A 12,723-nucleotide genomic window follows, 5' to 3' on the forward strand; every position below is an offset into this window, starting at 1 on the left:
CTAAAGTCAATAACGTGCCTTCTTAAAGATGCTACTTGTTTTGGAAGCGCCCCTAACCCAGCTGCTCAGTGTTCGTCCAAGAATTCAGAGGCCTGCCGCCTCTCCCTGGCGGCTTCCTGAACATCTTCCTACTCAACAAGCGGCCAGTGCAAAGGCTGACCGTGAGATGAACGCTTTCCCTCTACCCGGGAAGAAGGAGAACTCTAAGGGCAGGGGAAGTAGATGGTTTCTTCAAAGGCCATGACTTAAGTCCTCAAACAGCTCAAAGCATCAAAACAGTTCTATTCTCCAATTACCTCCCCAAACCCAGATTCTCAAAAACCAAAGCCTGTATAACCCACGCGCTTGATCACGTGGTTTAGGAAGCGCTCCCTTCATTGGAATCCTAACTTCCAAGAGCCCGCAGCTTCACAAGGATCCAAAACACCCCACGTTAGCAGATAATACTCTCCAGGTCCCCACCACAGCTACCGAGCGGCGGTCCCCATGTGCACCCTCCCCTGGAGGAAAGGGCCTTCTCAATCCTGCGAGCTGTGAGTGGGCGCTGCCCTCCTGGCTCACGGGCCAGGGGGCGGGATGGACAGAGGGTGCGCCAATCAGAGGGCTTCCCGAGTGCTTGCTGCGGACCCTCAACCCCCAACAGGGTGACGCTGGCAGCAGAACAGCAAGGCACCGTGGGAACCACACTTCCCGTGTGGACAAAGACCTCCCGGGCCAACGGAGCCAACAGGCAGGATGCGACCAGAGGTGGCCTGAGTCCCGGGGTCCTCTGCTCGCCTGCCTTTCCACAGCTTTCCAACAAATTCTTATTCTTTCACTTCTAAGGATTCCAATGCAGAATGCTTCCTTCCTTTCTCTTCTCCAGCCCCTAGGAGTCTCCCTCGCCTTCAGCCCATTTTTCTCCCAGTGGCCGCAGGCGCTCCGGCCAGAGTCATGCTTTGCCTTCCTCGTGTTCTGCAACCAGCGGGCAGCCAAGCCTGCGGTGGAAGGTGGCACAGCGTCCTTCTGCCGCAGGCTTTCCAGACCAGCACGCAGGCCGATCTCTGTGATGCTGGCAGTTAGGAACAGGAAGTGAAAACACCGTGTTTTGTCACTGTGAGTGAAAATATATTACGGACAATGGCTAGAGTTTCTTCGTCAAAGGTATGAGCATCTCCTGAGGTAACCACCGCCCCCTAAGGGTGGCGGCCAAGTCACAGCGAGAGGAGGAAGGAAAGAAGTGACTCCGAACCTCGGCCTCACGGTACTGAGGAAGCTGCAAGGGTTCTGTGAAAGCAAAGGAGGCCTAGAGCCTCGTGCGTAAGCAGAGGCCTACGTATGTGCAGAAGACCCGTGCACGCGCACGTGCGCACATGCACACACACACACACACACACACATACACGCACACACACACAGCTGACATTCACTGAGCACCAGACTGGTCTGAAAGTCTAAGGCCAACACGGAGCCCTCTGGGGTCCTACAGCCTCAGCCTGGGAGGGGCGGGCCAACTCCTCACCCGGGCCCACGGCAACCCTTTCTTTGCCTCGGCTCACTCCCTCCTGCTGAAGACCACAGACCCTAGAACTAGAAGGCACCTCGGGGACCAAGAGCTTTGTTTACCAACAAGGAACAGAGGCCTGAGGCAGGGGAGCTGATGGGGCACGACCACGGCTCCTTGGTGACATGCTGAACGCAGGGACAACTTGGGGCCGTCACCGGCCTGAGCTGTCACCACACCCTTAACACGGTGAAGTGCAAGCCCCAAAGGGCCGTATTTACGTAAACCTCAACTGAGCGGGCTGCAGGGCAACCACCTGCTGGCTAAGAACTCACCCAAATGCCCAGTTGTTCCCCACAGAACCTTCCGGGCCTGCTTTGAGGAACCCGCTGAGGAAACTTAACTGCCTGTGACTTGACCTCAGGAACAAGCAGATGTCTCTCCCTAAAGTCAGACCGTGCAGCTCGCCTGGAGGCCCTGTCACTCTGGCTGCAGATCTGAGCTGTGAGTCTGACACAGATGTAGCCCCGAAACCCGACACAGGGCAAGGCTTCAAATGAAGGGTGTTCCCAGTTTCTCCCAAGCTGGTCTTTCCAGGGACGCTGCCCTCGCGTCAGCCCCTTGAGCCGCGCTAGATGACTGGCCCTCCCTCCCGGGGGCCGCGCTCCATCAGGACGGGCCTGCTAAGTGGCAGAAGCCCACTCGGCACTCATGAGAAAACAGGCAGAGGGAACGTCTCGTTCTGTTTAAAATCTCACCTGGTCTTCGGTGAAATGTCTTTCATAGCCAGGCCATCGAGGTGCTCCGTTCGGCAGTTCTCACGGGGAAGGTCAGCACATCCCAACTCACCTACTAAGTGGCTCTGCTCGACTCTGAGCTGTGGGGACCGATGAAGCCGTGTGCCCTGGGCCTTTCCTTATCGAAGAAACATTCTTCACTTCGAGACTGATACGAAACAGTAATCTTAGTGTTTACAACCATTAGCAATTGCTGAGCTGGACCAGCAAGAAACTTCCCCCGTAGGTGCTACGCTCTCCTGCGAGATGGACCAACGCACACGTGTCTCAGGTAGGAGGCGTCTCTTTCAGTCATTACCGAGTTGCCCTGCTTCTTCAAGCCTCAGATTCGGGGACAACAGCTGCTCTGACGTTAGGAGGGGAAACACGCAGCTACATGTGCCTCCGGGGAGGGATGGGACCCGAGTAAGGCCTCACAGGCACTTCCAGGAGCCAGCCTGCGCCGCTTACGGGTCTAACACAAACACCACGCTAGCAACCGTGAGCTGTCACAATTACTCAAGGCCACAAAGCAAAAAGTGCACCGTGTATTTCTATGCTGAGACCTGTTTCTCTCAGCGTGGAACACAGGCATGCATGTACACGTATGCCCAAGGAGACACCTAGGGATTGTAATATTCACTCAGAAATGCAAGCATTAAAATCACCCTGCAAGTAATAACATCACTTTTTTTAATTGAAGTTAAGGACAAAAGGCGGTCACATTCAGAGATCAAGAGGCCTCATCCAGATGGTTAAAACCATCTTTTCCTTCTTCGTTAACCATCTCCTAACTTCAAGTGATTTCCACAAGTTCTCCGGAACCATCTACAACTGTCCTTTGAGGCGATCCACCACACCACGGCATGGCAAGGCCTGGGCAAACGCACCGCCGGACACACCTCACTGGATATCATCGTCATCAAAGAGATCTTCAAAATCTACAAAATGAACAAAACCACACATTGATGGGGCACACGAGGTCTACAGCTGAGGAAATAACTATATAATGAGTTATGTGGTCATTCAAAACTAGAGAGAAAACAGTGAACAATCTGATAAAGGACTTTTCCCAGGACAGGCTCTCAGTTTTATCCAACCGGGGCTCATTCAGTCCCAAGGGACAGCAGTCCAGAGTGCACCTTTACTCTTGTTTCTATTTAGATGACGATCTTAAGAAAATGCGTGAGGGCGTGTTCTGGACCACGTGGGCGACCCCTCACAGCCGTGCCTGCGTGCCCGTGAGTACGGCCAGGGCTCTGCTCTCGCCAGCGCTGCGTGGAGGGGAGGGGAGGTGGGCTGAAGCTGCCTGAGGCTCGCAGCCGTGAGCAGGAAACTGCAGAGCTGGGGGGGGAAAGGTGGTGGAGGGACAGAGCCCCGTGAGAACGACTCCCTTTAAGAGAGTCTGACCTATAGCTAAGCTTGAGAAACGCAGCCTGAGCCCCATTCCCACTAGAAGAAACGCCAGAAATTCACAGCGCACTGCATCCTGCGAGGGGGTCAAAGCCAAACTCATGGTCATTTTGTCCTTCTGTTTACTTCTTTGTATATTTTCTACGTTCCCACCACAGGTATGTGTTACTTTCACAAGAAGAGAAAACCCCACTCATGCGTACCGTGCACTGAGAATGTGCAGAGTAAACGAAGAGCCAGAGAGAGGACGGGTTGGCCCCCACACCCCTGCTCCCCGGGGGGAGGCGGCACCCAGGCACCTCCTGCCCCGCAGTGGGCCCCCAGCCCCGCCCTGCCCCCCGGACGGTACCACCGGCGCCCGCCTCTCCCACCGCCTGGCCGGGCCTATGGTCCCGCAGCTCCGCCACTCTCCCCCCAGCCCCCAGCCCTGCAGGTGCCGCCTCCTGAGCACTGCCTCAGAATGTGCCCCTGGCAACCCTGCGCCCACCTGTCAGGGCTCTCGTCCCCGAGCTGTCCCGGCTCCCATTTTGTAAAACACTGAGTGAGGAGAGCGAACCTCGTTCAGGGTTTGAACTCCACTGCCTAGGGGACAACAGGCCATCAAAACCCATCTGTTCAACCAATGAGTGAACAGGACTAAGGACAAGTCCTTCCAAGGCCACTCGGCCTTCTCGCGGGGAACGGCTCCCCGCATACCCGGGCCGTCACAACCTGCCGGGGCGGCGTCTGCGCGCCTGCGCTCCTCGTCCCTGCCGGGCTCGGACTCTCGGACTCGGAGGGAGAAGCGCCCCCATCCGCTCCTGTGCTCACCTGGCCTGGCGGCCTGGGTCCTTCTCACAGGTGCTTCTGTCAGAATTAAAGGGCTGCTGGTGGAAATCACGCGACCTTGAACTCTAGAGCACAGCCAGCGGTCTCTCAGCCCCGGGCTGGCGGGGGAGGAGGACGGCGTGCGAGGAGACCAGCAAAATGCGAGTGGGTCGTGCCATCCTGGGGGCCACACACCCCTACCCGGGTGAGGTCCTAGCGGCGGCTCTGCACCCCGTGCTCTCCACACCTGCTCCCCCGGAGAACTTAACAAACGTCACGCCCCTCAGTCCTGCGGGGACGCTGCCTGGGGAGAGCAGCTGGGCTCCCGGGAAGGCTGCCCTCATGCAGCAGCCTGGCTTCTCGTTAGGCAACAACTGCCTGAAAAGCAGCCAGATAGAACAACACGGGCTCCGGCGTCAGAGAGGTTTGGGGCCGCTGAAAACCAACATGGCAAGGTAACGCCCTAGCTGCCACTAACTAGTGACAAAAGTTCTTTGTAGTGGCAGGCACCCTGGATGAAAGACGGATGCTAAGAGATAAAATACCACTTAACTCTCCTAAGAAAGCGATCTTGTGTTTCTACTTATGATTTAACCCTTGGTAGGGATGAATATACTCTACAGGAACAAGGCCTGAGGAAACCAGAAGGGAACACGAGAAGTACCCCCTCAAACGTATGTGAAGATTCCCTATAAAGTTAGTTTCTCACTGTTTATCTGGTAAAACTCCACCCATGTTCCCGAAACTAGCATTAAACCCTCAAATGCGAACAGCTCCCAGTTTCAGAGGAAAGGGGCGGGGAGGGCAGGCCTGTGGCTGTCACTCTGCACAGGCAGCCCGGGGCACGAGGACCCGGTGGCAAACAGGGAGAGGAAAGCACACCAGCCAGCGGGAGAGAGGGGAGACGAGAAAGCCAGACAGACCAGACCCTGCTACAGCTTCAGGTGTCCAAGTGCACGTTCACGGCTCAAACTCAACAACTGGAACGTAAGACTGGAAGCTTTCTTCCCTCCTGAAAAGCAGGGCTGCACGGCGTTCCAAGAATGGCACAGGATCTGGCCTTTACTGGTCTACGATCCAACTCACTCATGTCACAAAGCTGCTCCACTGCATAACCTGCAGAAGAAACAGATTAAAACCGGCAAGCCAATCCCAGTGTCCTTACCATTAAAAAAGTCTGCGTGAACTGCCTTTTCATTGGCTGCCAAGTCCATCAGGAGCCCGGTGCTGCCTCCTGCCTGGGGAGGGAAAGGAAAGGTCATGTCAGCAGGGTTTTCTGAGAGAACGAGTGGTATAAGTGCCACGCAGGCGCCACACCACTCCTGGGCAGAAAGTGTCCAGGTCGGAGACAAAACTTAGCCCAGGGGAAGGGAGGGAGTGGGAGCAGGGGTGGGGAGGCGGCATTCCAAGGAACTACGGTGAGGGTCTCCTCAGGTCTGACGTCCCTAGACCCCTCTCGCCTTTTACGCAGAGTCCTGCCGCCGCCTCAAACAGCAGCACCGCTGCGTACAGCCGGACAAGGGGCCCCGAGCGCGCGCAGCACAGAGCCTGACCACGGCTCTGCTCCGGGCTGCGCCTGCTGCTTCTGAGAGGTAAACCACTTCCCCTGAGAAACTGACCTGCCGACCTGGGGCTCTGGGGAGGGGGGCGGTGCCATCACAGGCCTTCCCACTGCCACCGCTCAACGGTGGCAGGAAAACAATGCCACAACCAAAGCTGAGCAACGTGGCGAGGATTCCGAGCCTCTTTTAGAGTCACATGGTGACAGCTAGAGCAGAGGCCTCTGGTGGCAGCACCCTGGACGGCTGGCCCCCAGGCCCTGCTGCCACCCTGACTCCCAACCGCCCCCAGGCTGTCTGCCCTGCCTCTTGCTGGCTCAAAGGGCACAGCACCTCCCGTCCTCCCTTAGCAGCGGGGACCCTCACAGCCTCCCTTCCCTCCTCAGGTGCCCTCTCCTGCCCCATCCCACAGGAAGCTGCGCAGATTCTACCTGTGACACAGCTGCGGAGTTTGCGCCTACCTCCCTCTGGAGGCACTGTCTTCATTCAGACCCTCCTCGCGCCCCCCATCCCCCTGTTTGTACTGCCCCACTCTCTCACCCTAAACCCTCCAGAGCGACAGCACCACGAACCAGTCGGAGCCGTCACTCCGCACCTTAAAGCCCTCCAGCGACTCCACGCTTGCCTAAGGTAGTGCCTGGAGCCCAGGGCTGAGAAGCAGGGAGTGAGTGCAGGTGCCTCGGGACTGGGGTGCAGAGGGCCCACCTGTCCCAGAAAGGCTACAGGCGATGCACCATCTGCCTCCCAACCCTGCCTGCCCGGCTCCATCCCATTCCCGCTCTCCCTGGCACGACCTGCCCTCCCCTAGACCCTGCAGGCCTCGCTCCCGCTCCCGCCAGGCCTCGCCCCTACGCCCCAGCGCGCCGCCAACATCTGGCTGCAGCCAGCTACTCTCCTAAGCCTTTGCTGGGCCACCCCAAAGCCCGGGGGGTTCTATCAACCCGCACCGCCTCTTGATGCACTTAGAATTGGCAACCAGCGTCTCTCTGTGCTCCCGGGACGTCCAGGAGCACACAGAATGGGTTTGTCCCCCCTGAGGTCTGAGAAGGAGGAATAGACGTCCGGACCCCGCGGAGCCGGCCTGACACTCCGAGCTCACACCACCAACACCAGACTGGAACGCCCTGTGCCCAGAGGATGGGGTGACACAACGACCCTGCGCCAACTGCGGGAGAGACCCGGGCCCCGCGCGGAGCACGGACCTGCCAGGCGCCCCTCTCCTCCGCTCCGCGGGCTGGAAGCCGCTTCTTTCCCAAGGGCCGTTGGTCAGCCGGGCTCTCGTCTCCCCTCCTCCCAGACGGGGACTCGCCCCCGCCGCGCCACAGCACGCCACCCCGGCCGGTGCCCACTTCCTCCCCCAGCACCTGGCACGAGCTCAAACCCGTCCCCGGGGTCCCCACCAATCGCCCCTGAGGGGCTCCAGGCCGCGGGCACCGACGTTCACCGCAACCCCGGCCCGTAGCCATCCCGGCCACCACCTCACTGGGTTCCTGGAGGCCCCATTCTCTCGCCCGAGGTAGGAACCGCCGGGACGGCGAACGCGGGCCGGGGAACGGGGCCGCGCAGGCCGCCGCCTTCTCTCGCCCCAGACCCGGCCCGCACCCGACAGCTGGCCTTGGCTCCGCTCCCGCCCGGCCCGGCGCCGCCCGCCTCACCTCGTCCAGATCCACGTAGGGTCCCGCGCCCTCGGGAAACATCTCGTCCACCGCCGGCTTCATCTCCACCTGCAGCTCCGGCGTCCCTGACCTACTTCCGGCCCGCTGACGCCCTCTTCCGGTGCAAGCCCCGCCGTGGCAAGTCTAGACGCGAGAGAACGGCCGACTCTATGGTTTCCTCTCACCACCATCTGGCAGTTCTAGCCGCCGGAGGACCTTCCACACTATGGTCCCCTCCTCCATTAGTCGGGGCTGGCCGGACTGGCCTGGTTGGGGCTGGGGTGGGCAGGATCTTCGCGTGGCTGTCAGCACACGAGGGACGCTGCTCTGTGACTTCACCGCGGTCACAGGCAGTCTGGACCTAAGGGCCTGGCACTGACAGGTGCCCAGGAAATACCCATTAAAGAATATGAGTGGGTAACAGAGTAAAAAGGCAACCCACAGAATGGGAGAAGATATTTGCAAACCATATATCTGATAAGGGGTTAATATACAGAATGTATAGAGAACTCCTAAAATTCAACAACAGAAAACAAAGAGTCTGATTACAAAATCAGCAAAGGACTGGAATAGACATTTATCCAAAGCAGATTTATAAATGACCAATAAACCTATGAAAAGATGTTCAACATCACGGATCATCAGAGAAAGGCAAACCAAACCACAATGAGTTACCACCCCACATCCATCGGGATGGCTACTGTCAAAACCCCAGAAAATACCAAATGTTAGCAAGGATGTGGGGAAATTGGAACCCTTGTGCACTGTTGGTTGGAATGTAAAATGGTGCGGCTATTGTTGAAAACAGTATGGAGGTTCCTCAAAAGTTAAACATAGATTTACCATATGGTCCAGGATTCCACTCTGGGCATATATCCAAAAGAATTGACAGCAGGGTCTCGAAGAGATATTTGTACACCCACATTCACAGCAACATTTTTCACAATGGCTAAAATGTGAAAGAACTTCGGTAGGTATCCATCAACATTTGAATGGTTGATCAAAATGTGGCCCATCCATACAGTGGAATATTATTCAGCCTTTAAAAGGAAGGAAATTCTAACAGCTGCTCCAATGTGGATGAACCTTGAGGACATTATGCTTAGTGAAATCTCCAAAAGACAAATACTGTATGATTCCGCTTACATGAGGTACGCAGAGTAATCAAATTCATAGAGACAGAAAGTAGAATGGGGCTGGGGGAGGGGGAGGGGGAGTTAGTGCTTAATGGGAAGAAGAAATAGGCTGGAGATGGATGGTGATGATGGTTGCATAACAATGTGAATGCACTTAATGCCTCAAAAATAGTTTATATAGTAAATGTTACGTTGTATGTATTTTATCATAAGTTTTAAAAAAGAATGTGAATGAGAGGGAAGCGAGGGAAAGAGGGAGAGGGGAAGGGGTGGTGGGGAAGGAGAGCATGAGATATTTGAACTAGACTTTTAAAAGTAGGTAGGCTTGGGGGCTGGGCTGCCAGAGAAGTAGGGGTGGGGGAGGGGGAGGGTGGTTCCAGGGAGACAGGAATTGAGCCTAGATTGAGCAGGGATTGTGGCCCGGGTCAGGCGTGGGTGGACAGCGCAGGGCCAAGGGAGAAGGGAAAGTGACTGGCCGGGTGGGTGAGCCTCCAATGTCACCATGACACGAGTCACCCCAAGTGCCCGCGGGAAAGTCAGACCAGTGAAGCCTGAGTCCATGGTACCAGCCAACTCCCCTTCTGAGTAGTTTCAAAGCACAGGGACCCCCATTCCTGTGGAGGGGTGAGGCCTCCAGGAGAGTGGGGCACAGGGTCCGCCCCAGGGGACACTGATGTCTATGGATGAGCAGAACCAGGACAGTGACGTCACAGAGGTGGAAGGTCAGGGTCGGATGGGGGACCCTCCCCCCCGGAGAGCACCAGGGGATTGGGGCTGTCGCTGGGTGACCACGTCCAGACCACATCCTTTGAGAGTGAAAGGGACCCTATTGGTGACTGCTCCAGGACAACAGGTGTGGACAAAGAATGTTGCTGGCCGTAGCAGTAAACAAAGGATGTTGAGGCCATCAGGCCGTCAGCCTCTGCAGTGGCTCCCACTGTGCACCCTGAGGGGATTCAGGATGGAGGAAAACAGGATCCTGGCCCTAGATAGTTAAGGTGCACATCAAAGGAATAATTTCAATAAGCCCAGACGCTTGCATCTTCCCATACATAGAAAAGCACTAAATTCATTAACTTGAGATGTCTGGTTTTCTTTAATTAGCAGGAATCTTTTGATATCCCAACTACCTAGGCTTTTTTGGCAGAAACTCCTATAGCTCCTGGCTCCTCCCTTCCCTCTTCAGGACCATCCGATCTGAGAGGCTGTCTCCTGAGCTTAAGTCCTCAGTATATCTGCCAAATAAAACATAATTCTCAACTTTTAGGTTGTGCATTTTTTTCAGTCAACACGGGCATTGACTGCCGGGCACAGGGGGCGTGTGGTCCCCCAGGAGCGACCGAGGCAGGGATGAGAAGACAGTGGCTGCCGGTGGTGCTCGTTGGTAGCGAGCATTGAGGGGTGAAGCCGGCTGAGGACGTGGGGCAGGAAGTGGAGGGGTCCCCCACCACCAGGTCTGACTGTGAAGGGAAACCAGGAGGGGTGCACAGAAGAGAAGGGAAGCTGTGTGTGCGCAGGTGAACAGAGAGGGTCACGGCCAAACCTGAGTCCTAAATGGGGAGCCAGGTGCCCCCGGGGCCACAGGGCAGGCAGGTAGGGCATCTGCTGAGGCTTGCTTGAGGGTGGGGCTTTCTTCTTCTGAGAACAGAAGGAGGGCAGCTGGGACTTTGAAGACACGTAATAATGCAGCTGTGTGTCCGGGGTGGTCATGGATGTGTCCAAGAGGGGACACAGCTCTGGCCAGGGCACCCCAGGGGCTTCCCCGGAAGGCACACGGGAGGCAGTCCTTCGAGCACTTTTGAGGGGCATCTGGAGCCATCATTCTCCAATGCTTGACGTTAACTGGATGCATGAAAATCCGAGTGGCATGTAAATGACCACACACGCACGCACATGAATTACCACACAGGTCAGCACCGTGTCCAGGGGGTGAGGGTGCCTTTCGTCTGGTACGTTTGGTCAAGGCCCAGCTGCCACAAGTGGACTCTCCTAGGAGTCGGGACGTGTGTGTGTGTGTGTGTGTGTGTGTGTGTGTGTGTGTGTGTGTGCACGCAGTTAATTTACAGAAACCAAACTCAGACCAGCTCAAGGGGGAAAAGAAACAAAGAATGTACTGGTTTTTCCCGAAGCGACAGGCTAGGCCAGCAGATTCTTCCTCTTTCCAATTGAAGCCTGGACACAGGGAGGGAAGCTACCCGTTGGCCACAGGAGGTGGAGACAGAGGTGAGGGCAGGAAGCCTTGCTGCACGGCTGGAGCCAGTGGGCAGCCACTGCCTGGGCACCGCGGCCACCTCCCCTCCCCCTCCCAGGTCCCTCCCGGCACAGCTGGGTGTCCGTGCCAGGGTCCCGGGAGAGAACGCTCAGAATAACCCCTACTTCTCACTCACCTTAAAGGACAGCCTGCAGACCCTCGAGGCCGCACACAGGATGGAATTCACTCCCATCCCATATCTCCAACGAACAGAACACGCGGCACACGAGTTTCACAAAACCTTACAAAATTCTTACGTGTAATTGTTTCTATGGTTAGATGCTAGTACAAATACTAGTGTCTAAAGTTAAATAGGAAGCATTTTCTATTATTTTATTTTTAAAGAAAAGCAGGTTGCAGCCAGCCCATTAAACCGATTTCTTTGCCATCTGATGGGGTGTGGCCCGAAGTTCGTGCGCCCTGGCTGTGCCAAGGGCAGGCAGCCCCAGGCCCCCCAAGTCCCCGAATCTGCACTGCTGGTGGTCATGTTTTGGGGGCCCTTCTGCCTGCAGACCCAGTGCCCAGGCACCCGGCGATCCCCACAGACCAGCTGCCCTGGTGTGAGTTGAGCGTGGGGGGTGGAGCCCCGGCAGGGCGCCCAGCCCAGGGAGGCCGCTGTGGGTCTGCCTGCTGTCCAGCTCGGTGGCCAAGGTGGGGGTTCCTGGGGCGCAGCTGCCTGGACGGGACCTGGGTCCCGTCAACAAGCCAGGCAGTTACCTGCTGTCTGCTTGCCTCAGTTTCCCCACCTACACTCCGGGGATCCTCCTAGGGTCAGTGTGAGGACGGGGGGAGTCGCAGTTGGTGCTCTGGGGACAGAAATCATGCACAGGCCTTTCTAAGACATGTTCTCTGATGGTCAAGAGGGGACAGGCTGACTTGTCAAATGAGAGTAAGTGGAGCAGAGTGGAGATGCTTCTCCGAAGAAAACCAAGAAGACCACCACGTGCATCGTGCATTCAAGTCAGGAGTTTATTCAGTACGAGGCCGGCCCGACACCCACGGGGTGGGGGCCCCCCTGCCCCGGATGCTCACTCCTCCCTGTAGGGGACATGGAAGCCCAGGGTGGTCCCCAGCGGGAAGTGGGCGAAGAAGGTGCGGGCCATGTCCTCCAGCTGGGGGTAGGCCCCCAGGGCCTGGAAGTGCTGCACGTAGTTCCAGAAGTCGGACGTGGAGAAAGGCCAGTAGGGCATGGCCGGCAGCTCCGCGTAGGGGTCTGGAGGGAGGACAACTGGCTCAGGGGCTGACCCATCCGGTCCTGCCCGGAGGCACTGAGCCTGGTCACCGAGGAGCAGCCGGGGGTAACACCAGCCCTGCCCCTCAGGGCTCCTGGCCTGGGGGACAGAGGAGGGGAGAAGGGCGGAGTCTGGCCCATCCTGGAGATGCTGAGCAGGACTGAATCGCCATGGTGGGATGTAGGGCACCCGGGTGGGATTCAGAGGAGACCACAGCCCCCAGCCTTGGAGTCTGCATGCTCTGCACCAAGGTGGGACGAGGGGCCTGAGAGAGAATGCTGGGGTCCTCGGGGGCTCAGAGGGTCTCTCCTGCCCGGTGTGTCTCCAGTGGCGGGAGGACAGGGCCCAGGGAAGAGGTTCCAGTCCCTCTGCCTGTGCAGCTCAGCCTCCGCCTGACCCGGGGCTCCCACT

General features: G+C 57.3%; 2 protein-coding genes across 2 annotated transcripts in view; both read right to left on the minus strand.

Moving 5' to 3' along the window:
- Positions 1 to 2,935: 2,935 nt before the first annotated feature.
- COPS9 (COP9 signalosome subunit 9) lies at positions 2,936 to 7,846 on the minus strand. The gene is made up of 3 exons (XM_082466251.1): positions 7,694 to 7,846; positions 5,645 to 5,717; positions 2,936 to 3,200 (listed from the first exon to the last, which is right to left on the minus strand). The coding sequence occupies exons 1-3, from the start codon at positions 7,754 to 7,756 to the stop codon at positions 3,163 to 3,165; spliced, it is 174 nt and encodes a 57-aa protein (XP_082322377.1). The 5' UTR covers positions 7,757 to 7,846; the 3' UTR covers positions 2,936 to 3,162.
- Positions 7,847 to 11,739: 3,893 nt separating this feature from the next.
- OTOS (otospiralin) overlaps positions 11,740 to 12,723 on the minus strand; it is a 47,528-nt gene continuing 46,544 nt past the window's right edge. The window contains exon 5 of the mRNA XM_082465319.1: positions 11,740 to 12,293. Coding sequence (XP_082321445.1) covers positions 12,109 to 12,293 — 185 coding nt within the window. The 3' untranslated portion in view covers positions 11,740 to 12,108. The remainder of the gene's footprint in view (positions 12,294 to 12,723) is intronic.

The sequence above is a fragment of the Balaenoptera physalus genome, assembly GCF_965194825.1.
Source record: "Balaenoptera physalus genome assembly, chromosome: 6".
NCBI classification, from domain to species: domain Eukaryota; kingdom Metazoa; phylum Chordata; class Mammalia; order Artiodactyla; family Balaenopteridae; genus Balaenoptera; species Balaenoptera physalus.

What these genes read in the sequence shown, in the direction of transcription:
- COPS9 (XM_082466251.1), bottom strand. Translation starts at nt 7,756, where the DNA reads ATGAAGCCGGCGGTGGACGAGATGTTTCCCGAGGGCGCGGGACCCTAC. An exon ending in CCTACGTGGATCTGGACGAG is followed by an intron (nt 5,718 to 7,693) that starts GTGAGGCGGGCG and finishes TTCCCTCCCCAG; the next exon opens with GCAGGAGGCAGCACCGGGCT. An exon ending in TCACGCAGACTTTTTTAATG is followed by an intron (nt 3,201 to 5,644) that starts GTAAGGACACTG and finishes TTCATTTTGTAG; the next exon opens with ATTTTGAAGATCTCTTTGAT.